We start from the raw sequence: 25,549 nt of genomic DNA, 5'->3' as shown, positions 1-25,549 counted from the left end.
GGTTTAAAATGATTCTATTATCGTAGTTTCAATAACTGTCACAGTTTTATAGACTGAACCAATGAAGATAAAAGTTTCACTGTAATTGCATCCCAACATAAGCAATTATTCTGTTTGACCTCAATATAATAATAATAATAATAATAATAACAATAATAATAATAATAATAATAATAATAATAATAATAACAATAATAATAATAATAATAATAATAATAATAATAATAATAATAATAATAATAACAATAACAATAATAAATGTTGCCAATCATTCTATCTCCTCTGTCTTCCTGTATTTCTCTCCCAGCAGATTGATATTGAAAAGTTTATGATAGGATGTGAATTGTCAAAATTAAAACATTGTAACCAGAGAAAGAAGAAAAGTGATTTGAAGTGAAATAATTTCTCACCTGTAATGGAGGGTGCAAGACATTGGGTCCCGATATACTCCATCACTCTTTTCAGCACAAGAGAATGGTGAATAACTCTTCTCAGAGCCAATGAGAATAACCACAGAAGCCTCATCTGAACTGTTGCCTTCTCCCAGAATCTAAAAAAGGCAACATTGTTGCTTAGTATTAATATTGTTAACGTTCAATAGCTGTACTATATCGTACATCTTGTTCACTGTTATATAGTTTTGGCATATGTTTGTCTACATTTGTGTTTATATTATTTATAACTGGGAATAACATGGATAATTAATTTTCATATCATATTGCTGTAATACTGCAAATAATTTACGTATAAAATGAGAATGGAGAAGTTTTGAATGAATACCGATTTACTAGTTACGGTATATCGCAACTTTTCACTGCAAGGAGTAACTAGTAACTACTTCAAGAGTTGAAGCCTTCTGTTGAAACACAGTTTTGTCTTTGTATTTTATTTTTTTTTAATACGAAATTCAACAAAGCTATAAGTTACACTTCCTATACTGTACAAAATACTATTGCTGTAATTATTACAAGACGTTTGAAAAAAATCAGCATTCCTTTTTTATCAGTGATAACCAGTGGCGAAGCTCTTAAGAGACTTTTGAGGCTTAGCCTACTCAAAAAATGTGAGATATTATCACAGACTAGTATATATAGTTACGAAGCTCAATACGTAGTAAATATGCATCCATAGATAGTTGCTAATCACTAGGATTGCTAATATCGCCTCATTACAGACAATGCGAAATAGTACCGGCACAGTCTATTGTTCCTAGTACCCTCACAACTCAAGCTTCGTGACTGTATATACTAGACTGTGATATTATTCTTAGTAACAATAGGCCTATAACTTTGTAATAACGATATATCGTAACATTTCGTTGCACTCCGATCCTTCCATATATTAAGTTCACTGTTGGCAGTCATTCCAGTATGGACAGAGCAGTGCGAGCAGTGAGGCTTAAGGCAAAAAGCCTCTACAGGCATGGCTACGACCTTGACTCGCAAGTTTGAGCGAGGCTAACCTTCCGTCACAATATTACGTTGTACTTTATTGTTGTTCTCTAAAAGCGCTGCGTTGTTAAGTGTAGTTTAATCAAAAGTGCATGCGTGTGTGTGTTACATATTAATTTTATGTAAAATAGCTCATACTGAGAGAACATTAAGGTCATTATTTGTAGAATTAAAAGAGAAAACGTTTCCAAATTGGACGTATGAAACAAAATGTGCTAACAAAGATAGGAGATCGACATCACATTTACATTAGTGTCGTGCATTTCGAGCGCTATGTTCGGTTCAAGTTTGTCGAGCGTGACAAGAACCGAAGTCTGCTTTGAAGCAGCAGATCTATCCCGCTCGCTCGAACCTGCCCCTTCAAGCTCACTGCCTCTCTAGCCTCGCTTCCCCTCCCCTCCCATCACTTCATGCTTTTAGCTATAGTACGATTATTTAGTCCTAATAGTCGCCGGAGATGTGCGCCTGGGTCAGGCGAGTCCATTAGTTACGCCAAGGGGTGTTTGGGTTAGTCTCTCGCTTGCCTTCGGAGCGATCGGATGTCATGTATGCAATAGAGCAGTATGTTTCTAGTATAGTTAAACTGTACTGCGTTCCTTTACCGACTACTCGCCCTTATCTCTATTCCGGAGCTCTCCCCACTATTTCTATTACTTTCCCTCTTTCGCGTCGCTGAGCTGTCAGGACTAAATAATCGGTCTGTACATAAGGATTTTAGAACAAATCTTGTGAAGTTTATAAAGATGTAAGGACAGGTAATTTTTATTACAAAATTATCATTAAACATCGACAGAAATATACGTACATATAAGTAAATCACATTCTTTTAAGACTATATGACAGCTTTTACTATACCAATTAGGCCTACCTATAAAAAGTAGCTATAATTACATTCTTGACATAATATTCAAATAAATCACAGTTGCTCGGTAACAATAGATGTGTGGCTATACGGATGATTAAAGTATTGTAACATGAATACCTTAATATGAAATAAATTGTATAAGTCTATAAAAATAAATGATTTCATTTTCATATTACAAATCAGTATAACTTATAATATCAAACCTGTTAATAAATAAAATATTTGATTTCATTTTCGCACTACACATAATTTGTTGTGGCTTGCAATATCCAACCTGAAAATAAATAAGATTATTTCATTTTTATAATACACATAATAAACTTACAGTATCCTACTTGTAAATAAATAAATAAATAAATAAATAAATAAATAAATAAATAAAAGACTTCATTTTTTTACTGTACATAATTATAACTTATGCAGTCAATTCTGTTAATAAAATAATAATATCCAACATGTTAAATAAATGTTTTCATTTTCATAATATTATACATAATTATAACATACTATCCAGCCTGTTAAATAAAACAAATTAGGCCTATTTCATTTTCATACTTTACATTATCGTTGTGCATGACAGACAATATGTTCGGTTCATTTTGTCGGGTATGGCGAAGTTCGATATTTTCCGATGTTCGCTTTGTAGGAGGCCTGTCATGTTTGTTTACCAATAATATGGAAATACTTGCTGTACTCCTCTCCCATCCCTTCATGCTTTAAACTAGCGTCGTGCATTACAGGCGTTAAGTTCTAATCGAGTATGGCAAAGTTCGTTATTCGCCGATGTTCGCTCTACAGGAGAAGGCCTGTCGTGTTTGTTCCACCTTGTTATAAAAAAATCGTTGTCCTCCACTCTCACCCCTTCATGTTTTAACTGCCTAAGGATGTTAGCACACATCATGCGACTAGTTTTTGATATGAAATAAAAGGAAGTATGTACAATCTTGGTTACCGCTCTCATGTTCTAACATTGCAGGACACTATTTTAAACCGCTTAAGGATTTGAACACATATCTTGCGATTAGTTTTCATATGAAACAGGAGGAAGTTTGTAATTTTTTGGTTTCCTTCCTCATGTTTGAACATTGCACAATACATTTACAGTTATAATTACAATTAAATTTAATATTAATTGTACCGGTAATTATAATTGTAAATGTATTCTTAATATTGTAGTTGTAATCCCCTGGTAGGGGGAAAAAGAAGGCCTGATGGTCTTATCTCTACCAGGTTAAATAAATAAATAAATAAATAAATAAATAAATAAATAAATAAATAAATAAATAAATAAATAAATAAATAAAAATACTAGTCGGTGGAATGAACCTATGCGTTTTTTCTTTAATATATTTGATTTGATTTATTTATACTCAGATTTTTGTGAATGTTTAGTCATATTAATGAGAACAAAAATTACCTACACTCATTACTATGCGTAACTTCGCAAGATATGTCTCTGGCATCCTAATGCAGCTGAAGCATTAAAGCACAAGAGGAGGAGACAGTGGCGGCTCCTGCGTATTTCTTAAGAGGAGGAAAGAAGGTAACAGGACGAAATGACACCTTCTTGAATGAAACATGCTACAAATTAGCCAACATGCACACATGTAAGCCCAGGTAGTGTTGGGGTTGGCTTTCCCTTCTGTATAGCAATAATCTGTTCTTGTAAACTGAGTTTCCTAAATTTTCCATAAAATATAATGTTTTCACTTCCATTCATTGTTGAATAATTGCACAAATTAACAATTACAAGGAAATTCACCTCGCAGCATTTTTCGAGCACACTACAGCATCACACGTGTTGGAAGAGACTATAGCAACGAAGACGTAATCGGAACCACGGAAATGGGAATGGGAAATAATCTGAGGAAAGCGAGAACACTGCACCCACCCACGTGGTCTGTGTTGCCACATGTACATTGTACAAGTTCAGTATCAAATGCTTTTGAAGAATATCAGTTATTGTAAAGTCATACTACCATTATTGTTCAAAGTTGCCGGTACCCAATTTTTTATGTTAAAAATAATGCAGTTTGGAGTACCTACTTACTTTCAATTTCAAATATATTTGTACAAAACTGACAACTTGGGTGTTGCCCTATCTAGTACACAATGAACGGAAGTAAATTTCAGGGGCCAAAAAGATCTGCGATACTAACGTAGAACTACTTCCTCTTTGTTTTATATAAACACGACTTTAACTTTCAAATATCCTTGAAAGTTTCAAACCATGAATAGTAGCCTATATAAAGTGCAATGAATAAAATTTTTTATTTATAATTTAAAAAGAAGTTTATATGGTGTCTTTCATAGCGTTGCGTTAAAACTGTTTTATTGTGCCTCCTCCTAGTTGTGTTATAGTCTGGTTGAATGCAAGATCGTTAGATGGCAGCGGTAGCGAGCTTGCTGCACGACCAGTCGGTTTCTATTTCCCGCCCATGCGCTGATTCAGAGAAGGATCTCCTCCCTCTCCGTTCATTTACTCGCTTTAAAACTCTGCTTCTTCCTCTGGCCGCTAGTGCGCTGTTGTCTATGTGTGTTAACTGCAGTAAAGGAGGAATGGATTGACTTTCCTCCACACAAACAATCTCGCATCTTTCTCACAATTTTATAGCAGCACATGAGCGCGCATCGTTTAAAACTCGATCAACCGAGGTTTCCTTATAGCTGTGAACTTAAAAATGATCGAATCTTCCTCGAATTTCAAGGCACATATTTTATTTGGTATTTACTTTCAAAAGAAGAAAAATGTGAGGAGGACGTTCCTCCCTTCCCTCCCCCGAGGAACCGCCACTGGGAGGAGGAACTAAGGAGAAAGGCACCTAACGTATGTAAGGAAGGGGAAAGATTGAACAAACACAAAGGGAGCTTCGGGTCTATAGAGACTCGGCAAACTTGAACCGAACATCAGGCCTCTGACCGGTTTTCAAAGATTCGGCTATGCTTCACTTCCACGTACTGCTGGATGCTTAAGGAGTAGGGCGAAGTTTGTAGTATCTTGATATCCCCTCTCATGTTCGAACATTGTACGACACTAATTTACATATTAAATAGCAGGTGAAGGAAAACAAAATAGAAATTTTCAGTTTTCACAGTATAAGAAATATCCTAGGCTAACACAATGCTCTGAGACAAGTAAATTATATTGTTTTACCTGTATTCTGTTCGGGGATGAAATTGAGTGGTCCTCATCTTGTTGTGGGATCTGTGTCACAAAAAAATTTGGTAGAAAAGCCATAAACATCTGCTTTGCAAAACGGTACAATGTAAGCAGATTTTTTCAACCTACCCTCAAAAGTGGTTACACGATAAAAATGAAAATTGTACCACAAAATATATGTTAGGAGAGGAACATCTAGTAGAAATTTCAGCTCATTAGGGTCAAAACTGTAGAATTTAGAAATTTCACCTACGCATTCCCCCAATGGAATCGGTTCCAATTCTTGATAAGGGACTGAATATTTATTTCTCTTGAACAGGAAATTGGCGAGTAACACGTTTCTTGTTTTCGTTCTGCAGTATGTAGTATCTTTGTACCATACTGACAACACCGACCAGCAAATACTTCAACTCCTATTTCCCCGCGAAAGCATGTGACAGTCATCTTGTCTAATAAACATATGTATATCACTTATGCATAAGAATGAAATAATCAAAAAGAAAATACTCCATATAGAGCCTAGTAATAGTCAATCACGATATTCTATACATATATAAAGTAACAATAATTTGTAATCTTTTTTATGAGATCTTCGGAAGATAAAACTTGTTATTAGCAATATTACGGCCAAAGTAGTCGAAAATGCTAGTTGACAATAAAAAAATGGCCATTCCAAAGAAGTAGTCAGCGATGTATGCAATGGAGGGGGAAAGGGACTGGCCACCCTACTCCATTATCTCCTGGCTTAGTTGCCTCATGAGTGATGCAATTTTGGCGTAACTTATGAGGTTCCAACTTGTCTTGTCTTCGGACAAGTTGGATAATAATAATAATAATAATAATAATAATAATAATAATAATAATAATAATTACACTTACCCACAATGCACCTTCATCTAATGCTGGTGCAGAACTTATCATTGGTAAAACACCTGAAATCAAAATTAATGCATTTATTATACTGTGTTGCTGATTAGCTATGCAAATCACGAGAAAAATAGTGTAGTATAACAAAGAAATAAATTTCTTAAATATAAAGACTTAAATTTTAAAACATCAAAAACCTATTGGTTATTGGGACCTAAATCAAAACTGTCATTAGAAAATAAACTTCTTGTTTACAAAGTCATACTAAAACCAATCTGAACATACGGCATTCAACTGTGGGGAACTGCTAGCAACTCAAACATTGAAATACTGCAGAGGTATCAGTCTAAAACTTTACGTTCCATTGTCACTGCACCATGGTATGTCCGTAATGATGCCATTCATCGTGACCTAAACATTTCAACTGTGAAATAAGAGATCTCTAAGTTCAGTAAAAATACTTATACCGATTAAATCAACATCCCAATCATCATGCATTAAATTTGCTGGATAATAGTCAAACAATAAGAAGACTTAAAAGGACCAATGTTCTTGACCTTCCATTCATTTTTAATACATTGTTATTTTTCTTTTGGAGTGTTGTCATGGGATAACATCTCCACTCATGTCATATTCTTTTATAATATTTATGCTCGACCATGCCGAAATGTAGTAATTATACACCTGGTAGCAGACCTTTAATGGACCTCATTAAAGTACACCTACTCATTAAAGGTCAGGTCTTTCAGCCAATGACGACTCAGATTACAATTGTTCAGCCAATGACAGGTCAGCTTTCTACCGTTATAAAACCGCAAGTATCGGTTATTCTCGGATATGCAATCGAAAGAGAATTAGCGAAAAGTCACGGAGGCTGGAAATCCAATACTGTCGCAGAAGGTTATGTTCTGTTACTATAAAAATTAGCGTTGATTGTAAATAATATTCAAATAAACTCAATTTGTCATCTCGTTTTTCAATGTCTAATTTAATTTCAATGTTAACTCTGTAGGTTCTTATGGCCTAGCAAGGTCAATGTGAACATCTGTTCCTCGGAAAAATCAATACTTTCGCGTCTGCGCACATCTCACAACATACGGGACATTCGTCAAGGTCAGATACAAATAAAATTAATAATATCAAGTTAGAAATAGCCTATGGTCGAGCATAAAAATTCGTATGAAACTCGCCTATAATGGTAATTAAGAAGCTCGTATGAAAATTATGAAACTCGCTTGCGCTCGTTTCATAAATATCCATACTCGCTTCTTAATTACCTTTATTATAGGCTCGTTGCATAATGTACTATTACTTATTGTCTATTGTAGACAGATTGTAAATGTGGCATAAGTGTTAAATTAAAAAAAAATAAAGAGAATCATTTTTGTGTCAAACTAGTCAGTGAATTTACTTGTTTTAGGGCACTGCATTTGATAATTGCAATGTCATGGATTTGTTTTCTAAACTTTGAGTTAGGCTTGCCAGATTTCTTTATATCAATAAAATAGTACCATTGGTTGGAGCACTTAGTGTAAAAGGGCATTCTCGATGAAATCGGGCAATGCTAGAGGCGAGGGTCGACAAACTGTAACCTCGACTCGGGCGATCTTATTAAAATACCACAAGACTGCATTTGCAGAACGTGTGATTGCAATCGCTTACTAATAGTTCCGGCAAGATTGTGGTCAAGGCTACTATCTCCTTACGTCACGGTGAAGCGTAATGGGATCACTAAGGTATAGTAGTAATATTATATTCCGCGCTTTCAACTCACATCTCTCCAAGCGCGTTTTCTAATGAAAAAACATAAGAAAACCCGTAAAATGATCAATTTTGTTAAATTAGGCTATACTTCGTACTATAGGAAACGTAAAAATTACCACTACGAAAACTTCCCTGGTTCGAAGTACATTTTTAAAGCATAAATATTAATACTATGTTTCCAAATAGTGACCACTTCCTGTCCTCGCCGGACATAAAAAAATACCTATCAAGATATTAGTAACTTGCAAATGGCTTTTAAGGAACCCGGAGGTTCATTGCCATCCTCACATAAGCCCGCTATCGGTCTCTATCCTGAGCAAGACCTATCAAGATATGGGTGTACATCAATTGAGCGCGAAAGGATTAAAAATGCATCAGTAGAGCGCGGGGTCAGTTTTGGACATACATCAGTTGAGCGCGGGGTCAGTTTTGGGTATACATCAGTTAAGCGCGGGGTCAGTTTTGGGTATACATCGGTTGAGCGCGGGGTCAGTTTTGGGTATACATCAGTTAAGCGCGGGGTCAATTTTGGGTATACATCAGTTGAGCGCGGGGTCAGTTTTGGGTATACATCAGTTAAGCGCGGGGTCAGTTTTGGGTATACATCAGTTAAGCGCGGGGTCAGTTTTGGGTATACATCAGTTAAGCGCGGGGTCAGTTTTGGGTATGCATCAGTTAAGCGCGGGGTCAGTTTTGGGTATACATCAGTTAAGCGCGGGGTCAGTTTTGGGTATACATATGTTAAGCGCGGGGTCAGTTTTGGGTATACATCAGTTAAGCGCGGGGTCAGTTTTGGACATACATCAGTAGAGCGCGGGGTCAGTTTTGCATATACATCAGTTAAGCGCGGGGTCAGTTTTGGGTATACATCAGTTAAGCGCGGGGTCAGTTTTGGGTATACATCAGTTGAGCGCGGGGTCAGTTTTGGGTATACATCAGTTGAGCGCGGGGTCAGTTTTGGACATACATCAGTTGAGCACGGGGTCAGTTTTGGGTATACATCAGTTAAGCGCGGGGTCAGTTTTGGATATACATCAGTTAAGCGCGGGGTCAGTTTTGGATATGCATCAGTTAAGCGCGGGGTCAGTTTTGGATATACATCAGTTAAGCGCGGGGTCAGTTTTGGATATACATCAGTTAAGCGCGGGGTCAGTTTTGGATATACATCAGTTAAGCGCGGGGTCAGTTTTGGGTATACATCAGTTGAGCGCGGGGTCAGTTTTGGGTATACATCAGTTGAGCGCGGGGTCAGTTTTGGACATACATCAGTTGAGCGCGGGGTCAGTTTTGGATATACATCAGTTAAGCGCGGGGTCAGTTTTGGATATACATCAGTTAAGCGCGGGGTCAGTTTTGGGTATACATCAGTTGAGCGCGGGGTCAGTTTTGGGTATACATCAGTTGAGCGCGGGGTCAGTTTTGGGTATACATCAGTTAAGCGCGGGGTCAGTTTTGGGTATACATCAGTTAAGCGCGGGGTCAGTTTTGGGTATACATCAGTTGAGCGCGGGGTCAGTTTTGGGTATACATCAGTTGAGCGCGGGGTCAGTTTTGGGTATACATCAGTTGAGCGCGGGGTCAGTTTTGGGTATACATCAGTTGAGCGCGGGGTCAGTTTTGGGTATACATCAGTTAAGCGCGGGGTCAGTTTTGGGTATACATCAGTTGAGCGCGGGGTCAATTTTCCCTAGGCTTAGAGATGACACGTATCGCGTGAGAAAATTTGTGTGCAGTGTAAGTCAGGCTTGGTGGAGAAAAATTCAGTCCTTGAGGCTTTCTAATGAGTATAAAGGTAACAATACTGACAACTGTAAATGGTTGCACTGGGCATTCGGTCTTTCATTTCTTTCTCCAAATGAAGTTGGAGATGCATTTGTTGGAGAATCAGATAGCAACCAACCTGTTAATGAAAGTATCACAGTCTTTACTGATTATTTGGTAGAAAATTTCATAGAACCGGATTTGTTATTTCCCCCTGAAATATGGGCTTCCGATACTGTTACATCAGACAGAACCTAATAATGGCTGTGAGGTGTTCCACAAAGTGTTCTCTCTGAATTTTAATATTGCGCATCCTCATATATTCGTTTCTTTAAGTCGTTATTGAGACACAAACTAGTACATATATTAAAATGAATGACAACGGGGGTACTGTTAGAGCCAATTCTACATGAATGGGTTATTTATGAAAGGGCCTAAGTCTTGAATACTAAGTTGTTAGCAACTTAAGAAAAACTGCTTATAGGCTGAAATTTTGAAATTAAGGCTGAAATAAAAATTGTATAATAAATTCTACAAAGCATTAGAGTGTGAAACTTAGTCCTCTTCATATCTAAATCGATGTATCTACACCCAAGGAGCAGTTATTACATTACAAACTCATTTTCACAAAATAATGACTTAGGCCCTTTCATAAATAATCCATTCACATATAAAAGCTGGAAACAGTAGCCTATATAGAAGAATTACTCTGTAGGCCTATATATAAACGCGGAAATATTACTATAATTGGTTCCACAGAGAGAGTGGCCTCTATTATCCAAGAAAGTGACCTAGATATTAAACAATCCATTACTGGCATTGGAACAAATATTTCAAACTCTGACAAGTACCAAGTTATCGGTACGAGCATTTTTACTAGAGCAGCATTTTAACCATACCTGTCAATGTACAGAGAGTCCTAAGTCTCTACAAAATGGGAAGGGAAATTGCTGCGCCTCGTGTTAAACTGACCGCCGCGCTCAACTGATGCATTCAATTCAGGTAAAATTTTCTCTTGCGCTCAACTGATGAACTCCCTCAAGATATTGCCATATAATATTTTGAAGCATGTTTTGAAAATGTATCTTTGATACGAAAATACCACGGTCTGGCTGCGTATATACAGTATTTAAAAACATATTAGCTGACATAAAAATACCAATAACAATACCAAAATACCAATTTTAAATGTAAAATTTTGATATAAAATCCTACGCTTTCACCCATCTTTATAACCCCAAATTACATGTAATCAGGGTTATAACGCATATTTTTAAAGTACATTAGGCGCAACCGCAGCTGAAGGCATAGTGGAGGTGAAGCTCGAATTGCTTGCCGACTCTGAAAAAAAGAAAACACGATTTCGCTGTGCATTTGAACGGAAATTTTAAAATTACCATTTTACATGAAATACTATAATTCTGCCTCGTATTTTTTACGTATATTTTGAAATATTATTTTGTATAAAAATACTGTACCTACTCTCGGCACAAATTTTAACACACGTTTACTTTTTATTTATTTATTTTTTTGTATAATGGTGGGTACTTGGCAGTTCGTCATTTACCGATATGAAGCTAGTTACAGACTAATTTAGGCCCGTTACACACTTCAAGAAATCTCGCTAGAGAGAAATGTGTTGCGAGAAAATTCAAAGATTGATAACACGGATTCAAATGGACGTCCACACACTGGAAGAGATTCTGGTTCGAAGCGAAAACATCCAGCGAGTTTCTCGCTGAAATCGGTAGCTCAGCGAATTTTCTTGACACATTTATCAAAGATGTTTGACATTTATACTCTTTATGACGATTGAATATAGAGAAAGATGAAGAAGTAATATCACAGGTGCCGATGAATTGTATTGTTTTTATTGACAATGAGGAAAGATGGCTGATAATTGCAGTCAGAAACTTATCGAACTTGTACGATGTCACCAATAGGCCTATTTATATGATACACGGGATGAAAACTATAAAAACACGAAACTTAAAGCAGAAATTCGGAGACAAATTTCAAATGATCTGCAAATAAATAGGGCTATATTTTATTTTGATGAGATTTAGTAGTGTTAATTATAACATTTGAAATAATATATCTACGTATATGTTTTAACAGTTTACATAATTTTAATCAGAACATAGCAAAGAATCCTTTATCATATCATGAATGGCAAAAAACTGTGGTCCATTCAACCTGAAATAACGCCTAAACGTATCATCATCCAGATGGAAATCACTGACTGAAACTCGCCCTTATCTTCGTGAGGTACAGTGTGATTTCCAAATATTTATGGCTTTAATTTAGCCTACTTTTTCTTTCCATTAATAAAATGTGTTCATATAACTCCATTTCCTCATCATCTGAATACTCAGATTCAACATAGTAGCGTTCGTACATAATTTGTAAAGTACGACAATATACTTAAAGGTTATATATTTAAATACGACAATATACGTAAATACATAACCTGTAATATTTCTCCCAACGAATGATTACTATAATCAGAAAAATGCTCTCTGCATGAAGGCAGTGCATAGATGATCATAGCGAGGTGTGATCTGTGATAGCGAGAACTCGTTAAGTGTGTGGAGGAAGTGTGTACAATATTCTGATCACGAGACATAATCATATACTTTGTCTTTTCGGGATTTACTTCCAAACCTATTTCTTTACTTGCTTCAAGTAAAATTTCCATGTTTTCCCTCATCGTTTGTGGATTTTCTCCTAACATATTCACGTCACCCGCATAGACAAGAAGCTGATGTAACCCGTTCAATTCCAAACCCTCTGTGTTATCCTGAACTTTCCTAATAGCATATTCTAGAGCGAAGTTAAAAAGTAAAGGTGATAGTGCATCTCCTTGCTTTATCCCGCAGTGAATTGGAAAACCATCAGATAGAAACTGGCCTATACGGACTCTGCTGTAAGTTTCACTAAGACACATTTTAATTAATCCAACTAGTTCTTGGGAATACCAAATTCAGTAAGGATATTATATAAAACTTCTCTCTTAACTGAGTCATATGCTTTTTTGAAATCTATGAATAACTGTACCTTTATACTCCCAGTTTTCTCCAATATCTGGCGAATACAAAAAATCTGATCAATAGTTGATCTATTACTCCTAAAACCGCACTGATGATCCCCAATAATCCTCAATGTTATGGTATTATTATTACCATTATTATTATTATTATTATTATTATTATTATTATTATTATTATTATTATTATTATTATTATTATTATTATTTAAGAATGGTAAAAAAATGTTGTTTCCAATTATAGACCTATTTCAATATTAAACAATTTCTCAAAAATTTTTGAAAAAATAATCCACAAACATGTTTCATTTTATGTTAAAAATAAAATTAATTCAGCCCAACATGGTTTTACTAAAGGTAAATCAACAACTACTAACTTAGTATCCTACCTTAATCTTGTTATGCCGGTTGTTGAAACGCAAGGTCAAATTGACTCAATCTACATCGACTTTAGCAAAGCGTTTGATGTTGTACCTCACAATATTTTGATAAATAAATTAGAAAACTTTGGTCTCTCTTCTAACTACGTGAGCTGGTTTGAAAACTATTTAACTAATAGACAATGTTGTGTTCGTCTAGGTGATTCTCTCTCGGACCCATTTAATTGTTTATGTGGAGTTTCCCAAGGATCTACATTGGGCCCTCTATTATTTTTATTATTTATAGATGACATATGTAAAAGAATAAGTTCAAACTACCTGTTATGTGCTGATGATCTCAAAATCTTTCGCTCAATAAATAGTCCTGCCGATTGCCAAACTCTTCAAAATGATATTAACTCTATTGAACTTTGGTCTGATAATAATGGAATGAAAATTAATGAAACAAAAACTTTTGTCATTTCGTACTCACGAAAAACTACTTCCATAAAATTTAACTATTCTCTTAACAACGTCTGTATTATTAGGAAAAATTCTATTAAAGATCTTGGTGTACTACTCTAAATTATACTTTCACGATCATGTTCAATATATTTATAATCATTCAATAAGAATGCTTGGTTTAATAAGGTCTATAACCTATTCTTTTTCTACTCCAGAGTCACTATTAATTCTATACTTTACTTTGGTTCGATCTGAACTTGAATATGCATCTGTAGCCTGGAATTCCATTACTTCAACAGATTCGGTTAAATTGGAAAATATTCAAAGAAAATTTATTTCCTTATGTGCTTTTCGATTTATACCCAATTCCTCTGACTTTAACTATGAGATTACCTATAAATATTTTAACTGTTGTAGCCTTTATTCTAGACGTCAAAATCTTGATTATCAATTTCTTTGCAAAGTTATCAATGATGATATTGATTGTGAGTCTATCATAAACAACATCAGCCTTCGTATTCCTACAAAAGGTTTAAGATTTCAAAAAATTTTTTATAACAGAAATTCTAAATCACTTTCTCCAGTCTGTAGATGCATAAAATATGCCAATTTGCATGGGCACAATTTAGATCCTTTTAAGGTATAGTTTCGTTTTGATTATTAGTATTTACTGTTCTTATTATCTATTTTATTTATGTACGTTTTTGTTTATTTAAGATATTATTTAATTGTTTTTGTATCTTTGTATCTTCTGTGTGTGTATTGTGCTGAACTATAATTGGCCTCTGGCTGTTGTTCAGCACACAAATATTAATAATAAATAAAATAAATAAATAAATAAATTATTATTATTATTATCATCATCATCATCATTATATTAGAAGTTACCACCTGGAATATCGACTTGTAGCTACTAGGCATATTGTTTTCAGTTCTTTGAAATGAAGCGTGTGTTTAGACATTCAGTGACAGAAAATAGCTACCTCAGTCTGTTATAAGGAGAAGACTTTGATTGTGGACAGAGAGATGCGTAACGGAAGGGAGGAACAGACGGGTCGGTACGAAGACACATGCCGCTATGCTATGGCTTTATGCGATTGAATAATGACAGGAGATAGAAATCGCAATCTGTCATAAAGAGCAGACTTATTTATGACCCGAGCAAAGAGGCGGTTCGGTAGGTTTTTTTTATGTTTTTTTTAAAGCACGTGCATTCCTAGTTCCTGAACGATTTTTGTATAGGGTGAAGGTTGGTAATGTTGTGATATGAGTAATATTGTGATAGTTCTTTTTGAGAATTTATTTCAATTTTACTGAGCGAGAGGAAGATCGGTTTTTTTGCGTCAACGTATTAAGGGAATGTTCGTGGACACGTTTCTGCACAAAACCCGCCCTTCTCTCGTTCAGAAAATTGTAATAAATTCTCAAAAAGAACTATCACAATATTACCAACATTCACCTTCTTACACGTGCAATCATGTGCCATCTGTTAATTATTTTGATGTCTTTTCTACCTGTTGGATTTTGAAAGGCGTATCTGCATTAACTTCTAAAATTCAAAGTTTCTCTTGGAAATGGTAGAATTCCACTTCAGAAAATGAACAACCAATCAAATCACAAATTTATAAACTTTTAATGTAACAACCAACCACAACTGCAGAATTTTATAGTTTCAACAATAGGCTACTTATACTTGGCCTGGTTGGCAAATGCAGTAGCATATTGGTATCAGAATCGTTTCAGATCACATCTTAAATAGATGAATTGTTGAAATGTGGACATTTCAAACGGCAACAATAATCGGGAGAGAGTGCTGAGTCAAGGTCCGATGGTGATTCAACTTCTAGTGATGTGTGTCAATCCGACAAAGGTCAACCGCGCGTAGAAACTACGATGATAATTATTTATATGACATTTGGATTTTCGTATACAGTCTGTTGTTTGTTGTGACATTCTTGCTAACAGTAATCTGGAATTTTGTCTACTGAAACGCCATTTCCACTGATTTTAAATTACACAAAAGTTATAAATCGTTATCATTAATTAGGTTTGAGGAGTTACCAGTGTTATCAAATAAAACTATAACCTTTTTCATCCACATATTTGCGCGAGAGGTCTTTTTCTTCATAGGCCTATCTGAAAAATAAATCCAGAAATAGACTTCGTGTTGAAAGTGATCTGAGGTTTCCTTTTTTTCCTTGCTAGGAGAGAGGGAGGGAACATTCCACGCACTATGACCTGAGGTCTATTGTACACACCCCTATATGGGATGAGTTGCGTGCCCACCGATCCTCTACGCGCACCGACCTAAGCACTTGACCCCCTTAACGACCGGTCCCTACAGCCAACAGAGTCCATGTACCACTCCTGCTTCGGCAACCCCCTCTCCAAGGCTCCCTTAACGGTCCGAGGCGGAAGTCCTCCCCCGAGAAGGTCTGCCCCGGGTTCCGTTGCAGAAGCTATCCATAATCACTTGAATACAATCCACGGAGGCCGGTCGAGATAGCCACCAGCTTCGGAGGGCCGCCTGTAGACCGATCTGAAAACCAGAAGAAGTAACGGAATGAAAGGATGATAGGGGAGGAAAGGAAGTGGCGAAGATGAGTGGGATTCCAATCGCCTGATATTCATCCATATGAGTGAGGGGAAAACCCAGAAAAAACTTCACCCAGGCAACTCGTCCCGACCGGAAATCGAACCCGGGCTCGGAGTTAGACTCAGAAACCCCTCTGCCACAACGGTGGACGAGGTTTCCTTTTATTCTTTAGTTCCTGACTTCAAAGCTCTGTGCCACCGAAAGCAGGCGCGTCCTTCTAATTCAATTTCAAATGAAGGGGTGAGTAATATGAGAACGTTTAGGTTAAGAGAGAAGTTTAAAATATTGAGACTAACTTGCAATTTATGTCCGCATGAAATTCTTTCAGTACATAAAACATTTCAATATTACCTATATATGAATAATTCTCAGTGTATGTTTAAATTAAAATGTATGAACTTCAATAATGTGAGTTTAAAGATAGAAAAATACGCTATTGTATTATTAATTTACCTACTTAATTTTGATGAAGGATAGGTGGAGCGGAGAAAAATTCTCTCCGGCACCGGGACCCGTTCCCGGGTTTTCAGCTTACATGCTGACGCTTTATCCACTAAGCCACACCGGATTCCAGTTCCGATGCCGGATTGAATCCTCTCAGTTTAAGTTCCACCTCTTAGTTTTCCTTTAGTGGCCAACCCTCATGCACTGTGTCACAGATGTGTGACAGTGGCACAATGTTCAACACATTATGTGCAGAGGTACACTATTTTTTTTTTTTTTTTAAGTTTCGCCAACGGCACGTGGTGTTCCCAAGCGGCCACCCATCCAAGTACTGGTCACGCCCAATTGTAGCTGTAAATACTATTACTGTTTGATCCACAAAGGAGGACATACATTTGTACAAATTGTTTCAGTCACCATGCTACAAATGACTGGGACTAGTAGAGAGGATTATAGGAAGCAATTTGAGAATATGATTCCAGATTTGGAAACGACTTTATTACGAGTTGAAGAACTCATAATATTTGTAATAAAAATATCTGGAAGCCAGGCAAACCCTCCTGCACTTGTGCGTATTGGGATGCCTAACATACAGGAAGGCTTCTTTTTTTATGGTGACATTTCAAATGTCTGTTTATATAAGTTACAGATATGTTTAGGAACATTGATCTTCAAAATCCTAGTAAAGGAGATTACCAGGAGATGAGTAACGACTCCTCCAAAATCTGACAGAGTAGCGCCATTTGGCCGGTGTAAATTTTTGTGTACTCTGTTCTCTACGAACTACATCAAAGCTGACATCGACTTTCTCGAACTTCATTTTCTTGTTACCCGGTTTTTGTGGTATTTTTGATTCCCTATATATTGTCGGCCAGGATAGCGTAGTCGATATAGCGCTGGCCTTCTATGCTCGAGGTTGCGAGTTCGATCCCGGCCCAGGTCGATGGCATTTAAGTGTGCTTAAATGTTAGAGGCTCATGTCAGTAGATTTACTGGCATGTAAAAGAACTCCTGCGGGACAAAATTCCGGCACACCGGTGACGATGATATAACCTCGGCAGTTGCGAGCGTCGTTAAATAAACCATAATTTAAATTTTTATTTTTTTTATTCCCTATTTACAATCTTACTGACTGTTTGCTTAACCTAACCGCCTCCACTATTTATACTATTGCTCCCCGCTTCCCGACATGAGTTTTTTTAATGTAATCGTGCACATAACATACAATTTTCTGTATTCGTTTATCCACTATTTTTACAGATTACTTTCTTTGGACGCTTTCCCGACAGACCTCGATATTAGCACAACCATGCACATTATTGTTTTGTGTCACATCACATCTATTCTCACTGCCATCATGATTGTCATTATTTTCCCAGGTCTCCATGTGTTATTCATAGTTCAATATATTATTACTAAAACGTAATGTATTAATACAACATAAATATAAATAATATAAATGTAATTTACTTGTATGATGAACGCACTAACACTTTCATTCACTTCATTTGTAATAGCCGAATTATACAGGGTTGTTCACGAGGATTTACCGTCCTTTACGGAGCTTATTTCCGAAGACATTCTGAAGACATACATATAAACATGGGTCCTATTCTCAATATTTACAGAGTTACGTTTCGTTATTGGAACGCATTGCTGTGAACGCGTGATCTTGGTCAGCGTGCAGTCAGCAGTCAGCGCGAGCGCTGAGCGCTACGGAAATCAAAGACGTACAGTTTCCCTGGAAAAGGATGAGACGATTGAATATTCCTAAGTCTCAGATGTAAGACACTGCGCATGATCGGAGACCAGAGCACCGATACACAAGATAACGAATATTGAGTTACTTAAATTCAGGCTATTTGGTTTGTTACTAGCATCGTTCCGAAATTCAATTAAAAAACTGCAAAAAATATGATAATATTACGTAAATAAAAGATAAATATATACATAAATCCTGTAGTTAAATCGACAATGGACCTTCATGACTAGATCGACACTCCGCAAAGAAAGGAAAGCTTTCATGTCGTTTCCGTAGCTCAGACGGTAAGACTTCTGCGTGTTGTGTAGAAGAGTGCGAGTTCGATTTTTAGTCTACACAACAATTTTTTTTTGTCTAAATAACGTTGAAATAGCTAAGTCACGTTGAAATATAGTTTTACAAAGTCCTGAGATTAAGTGTTAATGATCGCAAACAATACAAAATTACAAGTTATAATATTATAAACGTTAATCTAATGAATGCATTTATACACACACATATGTACAATGTAAATGCATATATATTAAAAACTAACAATTAAAATGAAATTAAAAAAATATATAATAATAGACAAACTTTTACAAAGGTTTAGAGTCCTTAGGCTATGTCATTTGTTGAGTAATTATTACAATAATTTATTAATAGCTTTCCCATATGTGTAATAAATGCACTCGCACAAAACAATTTTTGTTAAAAGTATGGCTTTGGATTATTTCATTCTCACCCCTGCAGTTAATTTTAACTATTTTATCTACGTGTTTGCATTCAATTTTATTCATGTTATGATTGAATGTATAAGCACTGTTTCAGTTATTGACTAATTACATATATTAATAATAATTATTAAATACATCTGTTAAGTAACCAATTGCAGTATCTTTTGCAAAATCTTGAATGTTTAAGTTGTCAATAATATTTCTGTACTATATACTATAATACGTTGAAAGAATTTGCAATAGATTTGGGATCCTCTACTTTATAATCATTGGTTTTAATGAAAAAATATTTTCTTTCTTAGGATATCTACAAGTTTAAATTTAATAATATTACGAATAGGTTTAATTGCATTATCTGAATTTTGTGCTTTTCTACTCAAATATATTCTATTTCCCTCTTCCATAATTTTTGATAAATTACACTGTACTTCTTGCAGTATTTAAGAACATGAAGATCATTACATTGCAACTCATTACATATAGATTCTTCTTTTTAATACATGAGATTTTGAAGTCCCTGCTTTATCTACATGTTTTTACTTTTGAATTTTTTCACAACATTGAGTGGAGAACATCCACTGAAGTGATTATGAAATTAAGTGAAAAATTCAATATATTTACTCTTAATATCAGTATCATATATGTTTTTCCAAGATTCATTTTGTAGACATAAATGTAAATAATCACTAGATACAGCAATTACGATCCTTTCTTAGTTTTTAAATTAATATTTTGAAATTGTTCAGTGACATTGGAAACACATAGGATTTGTTTATCATGGTCAGACAAGCCATTGGTTATAGGTTCTGTCGAATAGGAATTCAGTCTAATTCTGTGTACAAAACGTTTATCAATGGCTGTGTTACTTCAGCTTGTATGCTATGGGAAAATGACCCTACGAATAAGGTTTCCAGTTTCAAGGAGTGAATTTAATTTACTTTTACGGAAAAGTTCCGAGAGATAATCTATGTTTATGTCACTACAGATCACAAATTCCATATGAGATTTCTAAAGTCTTTTCTTTACAAATTCAATGTTGGCTATAAATATTAATAAATATTAATAAATATTAAGAAATATGAATGATTGTAGTTATAAGTCTGATTTACATTATAAAAAGCAAAAAGTTACATTCCTCGGCAAGATTCGAACTTTCGATGTTTGGTTTTGTCGTCCAACGCACAACCACGGACCTATTCAATGCTTATATTAATAACATACAATTTAGCTGTAGCAATGTGGTGTCATAACTTGGGGTTTGTTTATTTAATGTAATTAGATTTAATTTGATTAGTTTCGCAACAATTGGACTTCCTGTTATATCCTGTTATTTAGATATTTAATTTAGGGTTGATTTATTAACTCTTACTATGCAAGATGCCTCTTATTTCAATAATTCTATATCACGTTAAATAGTCATTGTCTCTACTAAAGTATTATCGTCATCTCTCATTTCTCAACGTAATGGCGAACCGACGTGACATGAGACAGCGAGTTATAGCTCTAGTTGAGGCTGGATATGGGGCTAGATCTGCTGGCCGTTTGGTCGGTGTTCCTGGAAGTACAGCCGCGAGATGGGTTCATCGTTACCAAAATTTTGGGGAGGTCGAAAATCGCCCTATTCCTGGGCGTCCGCGGATTTCTTCATTGGAAGAGGATGCTCTTTTATTCGAGACAGTTCGACAGGACCCCTTTCTGACTGCTAACGAAATAAGAGCAGCATCTAACTTTCCCGGCTCTTCACGGACTGTGATCAGCAGGTTGAGGAACCGCGGTATTAGGAGCCGGAGGGCTGCGCAAATGGAAATATTGGGGGAAGCACAAGCTGTCGACCGTCTTGTCTTCGCTACCAATCGAGTGGATTTCGATTGGAGAAATGTAATTTTCTCCGACGAAACAACCATCTCGAGTGATTACGAAGGTCCTGTCCGTGTCTATCGTGAGGATGGTCTCCGACATGATCAGCGCTATGTGCACCGACGTGAAAGATCGGGGCGCTTTAGCATATCGTGTTGGGGGTGGATGTCTTACGATGGACCTGGCGTTATAGAACGCATCGATGGCCGGTTTAATGCGGAAACTTACGAGCACATTCTGGAAAATATATTCCTTCCCTCCGCCCGAGAACGTTTTCCCGAAGGAACATTGCTGTTCCAGCAGGATAACCATCCCGTGCACTATGCTGCAAGCATTCAAAGATGGTTTCAAAGGATACTCGAGATCGAAATCATTAATTGGCCTCCGAAGTCACCTGATTTGAATGTCATCGAAAATTTATGGGCGGAATTGAAAAAGAGAAGGATAGCCACCTATGCCCACCGACGCCCTCGAAATCGAGACGAATTGTGGGATCAAGTTGTTGACACCTGGGAAGATCTCGCCGGGGATCAGAACTTATTCCACAATCTCGTGACATCCATGCCGGATCGACTTAGAGCTGTAATAGAAGCTGATGGCATGTGGACAAGATTTTAAGTTAACAGGTCTCTTTTTGTTTCTTATGATTTTTGTTTGAGGAAGAATACTTTTAACTTCCAAGTAAGATTTATTTTTTTTGACGAGGTTCAGCCCACTTGTAAGACCCAGAAATTGGGCATAAATTATTCCATATTTTTCTACAAATTAGACAGTCGAGGAACTCTGAACAAATTAATTACACCTCAATAAAAAAAAAAGTTTTACCTGGGATCGAACACGAGACGTTTCGGTTATACAACGGAACCGGCACGCTACTATATGAGCTACAGAGACAAGACAGTGATAGCAGCAGTCCAGAATGTAGATCCCTTAGCAGGCATTTGCCATTCGGTACAGTGAAGCAATGATATTTTGGGACTCGAGCTATGTTGTGAAATCCTGGCCTTAAATGGCAGTGTTATTCGTGATCCTTATTCTGGTCCTTGTCCTTGTTGTGGTCCTTGTAACAATTCTTGTACTATCTGTCATGTTATGTATCCCTACGTCGATATCGAGTGAACCGCGCTGTAGAACTTTAACTTCCGACGACCAAGAATCGTCTCATTCTTTTTTCAGGGTAACTGTACGTAGCGCGACGGATGCCGTTCACAAGCGTGCGGCCAAGTGTACTCAAGCGGAGGCGACATTTTTTAAAATGTGTTGTAAACTCTCAAAAACTATGCATTAGGGTGCAAAATTGAACTGCAAATAGTCAAGTCGGTGGAAGTGGTGTGATTTGTAATAATTGTTGTGTTAAGTGCGTAAGAATAATGGAATTTTCTAGTTAAAAATAGAAAAAGATGTCTGTACGAAGCAACTAAGGAGTTCACAGCACATTTTTAGCTTCATAATACTTGCCAATTACTGTAAATAAATGATACTTCTGAATGGTTCATTCTCTATTATTCTTTTACCTTCAAACTAAAGAAAAAACGTATTTTACAAACAACTTTAAATTAGTGTAACTCTGAAAATATTGAGAATAGGAACTATGTTTATATGAAATTTTTTGCTCAAAATGTCTTCAGAAATAAGCTCCGTAAAGGACGGCAAATCCTCGTGAACCACCGAATTTAATCCAGTGAGTGGGACGATAATAATTATATTCTAAGCTTTCATTCCATTGCTCATCTATTGCAATTGCAGTGTGTATGTCAAAACACATTTTCTCAAATTACAAGAGTTCATTTTCTCACTTGAAGGATCTACTGCAGACTTTTGACGTTTATATTTAGATAACATAAAATTATATTAGAGATGAACAAAACTAACTGCCGCTCTCGCATGCTGTGTTCGTTGCATTTGTCTTTCGAGTCTTGCTTATTGTGTATTGTTAATATTGTATATACCACTGCCACCGGGTGCTTGCCCACTTGCAGTGTAAATAAATACATACATACATCATCCTCGAAATAACATTTGGTCGGCGTGGAAAGATTTCGTAACTTTGAATAACATACATCATTGAAATAAATAACATTAGAGATGTTTAATTGGTACAAAAAGACAAAACAAAGCAGTATCATAGTTATCAAAATGTTCTCAGATATTACTTAAGGTTATATAAATAGAAAAGAACAATTCTCGAATAAATTTGCATTTTTAAGAAACATAAAACATAACGCTAAATAAAGCGTGAATATATTTTTAACTTGACATTGTACACTTAATCTCAAACATACGAAAAGAAAAATCCCAGCCTTTTAATAAGGGCCTAGTAATTATATAAAGATTGGGGAACGGATTATTATACACCGAAAGGTAGAGATGATGTTTCAAATAGGCTAATTGATTGTTTATAGATATATAACAGTTGTCAAAACAGCTAAAAGTTCAGTATGGTCTGTGAGTATAAACTGTGACGATTCAAGGCTGCTTGACGTTCGAGACTCGACAATTCCCGAAGTCTTGAAACTCTCACAAGCAGTCTTTACGTCAACGACGCGATATAGTCAGTATTGTCGTGCGGGTTTTCGGCTTTACGGGCGCTGTTAGTCTTGCTTTCTGGATTAGGTAATATTACATTAGCAGTTGCAATCCTTAAAACTGAATATAAATTATTGTCTATCAGTTGACTCCTCAGCCTAGATTTGTTAAATTTCATGAATGAAAAAAAGCTGTACCTCTAGACGTACTACTAAACATTGATATTATTTCTGAAACAATTTTTTATTTTATTATTTGAAATAAAACATAATACTTGAAGTAACTGAGGATATTGTCATGACTTCAATGCTCTTTACTCTTTAGCACGAGGTCGAGTGATGCACTGTATTAAATTTGTACTCCCCTATGGCGTCTAGCATAAGACTGCAGGTAAGAGAGGGAAGTCCACTGCTGTGGAGTAATATGCACGTCTGGCTATGAAACCAGCGGGCCTGGATTCAAATTCTGGTTGGGACAAATTACCTGGTGGGGGGTTTTCCGGGGTTTTCTCTCAACCAATTAAAGCAGAATTGCTCGGTAATTTTCGGCGTTGGACCTCGAACTCATTTCGCCATCATCATCATCATCATCATCATCATCATCATCATCATCCATACAATAACTCGGGTTAAGTTCACGGTGCGGCGTGTTGTACTTGTACAAGAGCGCTGCCGTTTGGCTACAAGAATAAGAGTGATAAGCACAGTAAAGGTCCATTTACAATAAAAATTAAACGTAAACATAACATAAACGTAAAAGCTTGGTGCTATGTATTGTAGTGGAACCGTTCACAATGGAACACATAAACATAAACGTAAACGTTCATTTAAACGTTAACATAGAAGCTTGCAAAACGTAAGAAATCATCCAATCAGAACTCCCTGCTGTTCGCAGTTGCACAATGTCGTCGATTAGTTGCTATTTACCAGACACAGCCCTGTTTGTATGACAAGAAACTAAAGTCATACAAAGTTAATGCATGGGAATCAATTTCACGTGACTTGAACTGTGAAAACAAATAGAAATATGTTGTAGATAGATGTTAATTAATGAATTGTATTACGCATATAACCTATTTTGTTTTGCAACATTTTAGTTATTTATTTTTATTGTTGCGTCTGTTATGAATGTCGTGGAATCAGAAAATACTTTGAACTTGAAATTTTTATTTTATAAGGAAATTCTGCATTTTATTACAATCATTGTCAGTCAAGAATGAAACGGTTACGAGAATGATACAAGTAGCCATTTTGAATCAGTTATCCTCTTTTCTGATTGGCTAATACTTACATTTGCGTATTTAATTGTGAATGCCTACATCCCAGTAATTTTACGCGTTTAAGTTTTATGTTCATACGTTTACACTTAATTTTCGTTGTGAATGGATCTTAAGCATCAGGCTGCAGTGTAAGCCTTCGGGTTCCCCCTCCGTACAAGAGAGAGAGAGAGAGAGAGAGAGAGAGAAATCAGGGGAGGTAAGGTTTGAACTTATGCTCATGATGGAACGAAATTGAAGAACGTCACGTAATAGAACGGGACGACATCTCTGCTCTAATGTAAGACTTCTTCCCGATAGCTTTTACGGTTAAGAGCATTGATGTCAACTGATGCCCATAGGAGCAAGCGCGCGCTTTAGAGCCCAGGAGAGCCTGAGCGCTTTACAGCGGAAAGGAAAGAGACAGACGAAAAAGGTATATACAGGGATGGCCAGCACTGATTCAATGGATAAAGGGAAGAGAACTTATTAAAACTGTATCCATTTTAATTTTTAGATTTGTCTTTGAAGTATAAGTGCATTATAAGAATGTAAGATTTAATTTTAATGCTCATCTTTCACAAGTTTCCTCTTTTATTCAAAAGGAATATTTTCTTAACTTTTTTACAGAAAAGTGAAATTTTCAGATATGTTT

The 25,549-nt window shown here is 36.1% G+C and overlaps 1 protein-coding gene across 2 annotated transcripts in view; it reads right to left on the bottom strand.

The window, feature by feature from the left end:
• LOC138701355 (neurogenic locus notch homolog protein 1-like) overlaps positions 1-25,549 on the bottom strand; it is a 75,471-nt gene that overhangs the window by 15,699 nt on the left and 34,223 nt on the right. For both annotated transcript variants that reach the window (XM_069828154.1, XM_069828153.1), the window contains exons 2-3: positions 6,356-6,408; positions 411-550 (exon numbers count right to left, since the gene is read on the bottom strand). In XM_069828154.1, the coding sequence (XP_069684255.1) occupies positions 411-550; positions 6,356-6,397 (182 nt within the window). In that variant the 5' untranslated portion in view covers positions 6,398-6,408. The remainder of the gene's footprint in view (positions 1-410; positions 551-6,355; positions 6,409-25,549) is intronic.

This window comes from Periplaneta americana, chromosome 6 (assembly GCF_040183065.1).
Source record: "Periplaneta americana isolate PAMFEO1 chromosome 6, P.americana_PAMFEO1_priV1, whole genome shotgun sequence".
Lineage (NCBI taxonomy): Eukaryota > Metazoa > Arthropoda > Insecta > Blattodea > Blattidae > Periplaneta > Periplaneta americana.
Note: the sequence above shows the minus strand (reverse complement) of the source record. Positions and strands in the feature narration are given on the sequence as shown.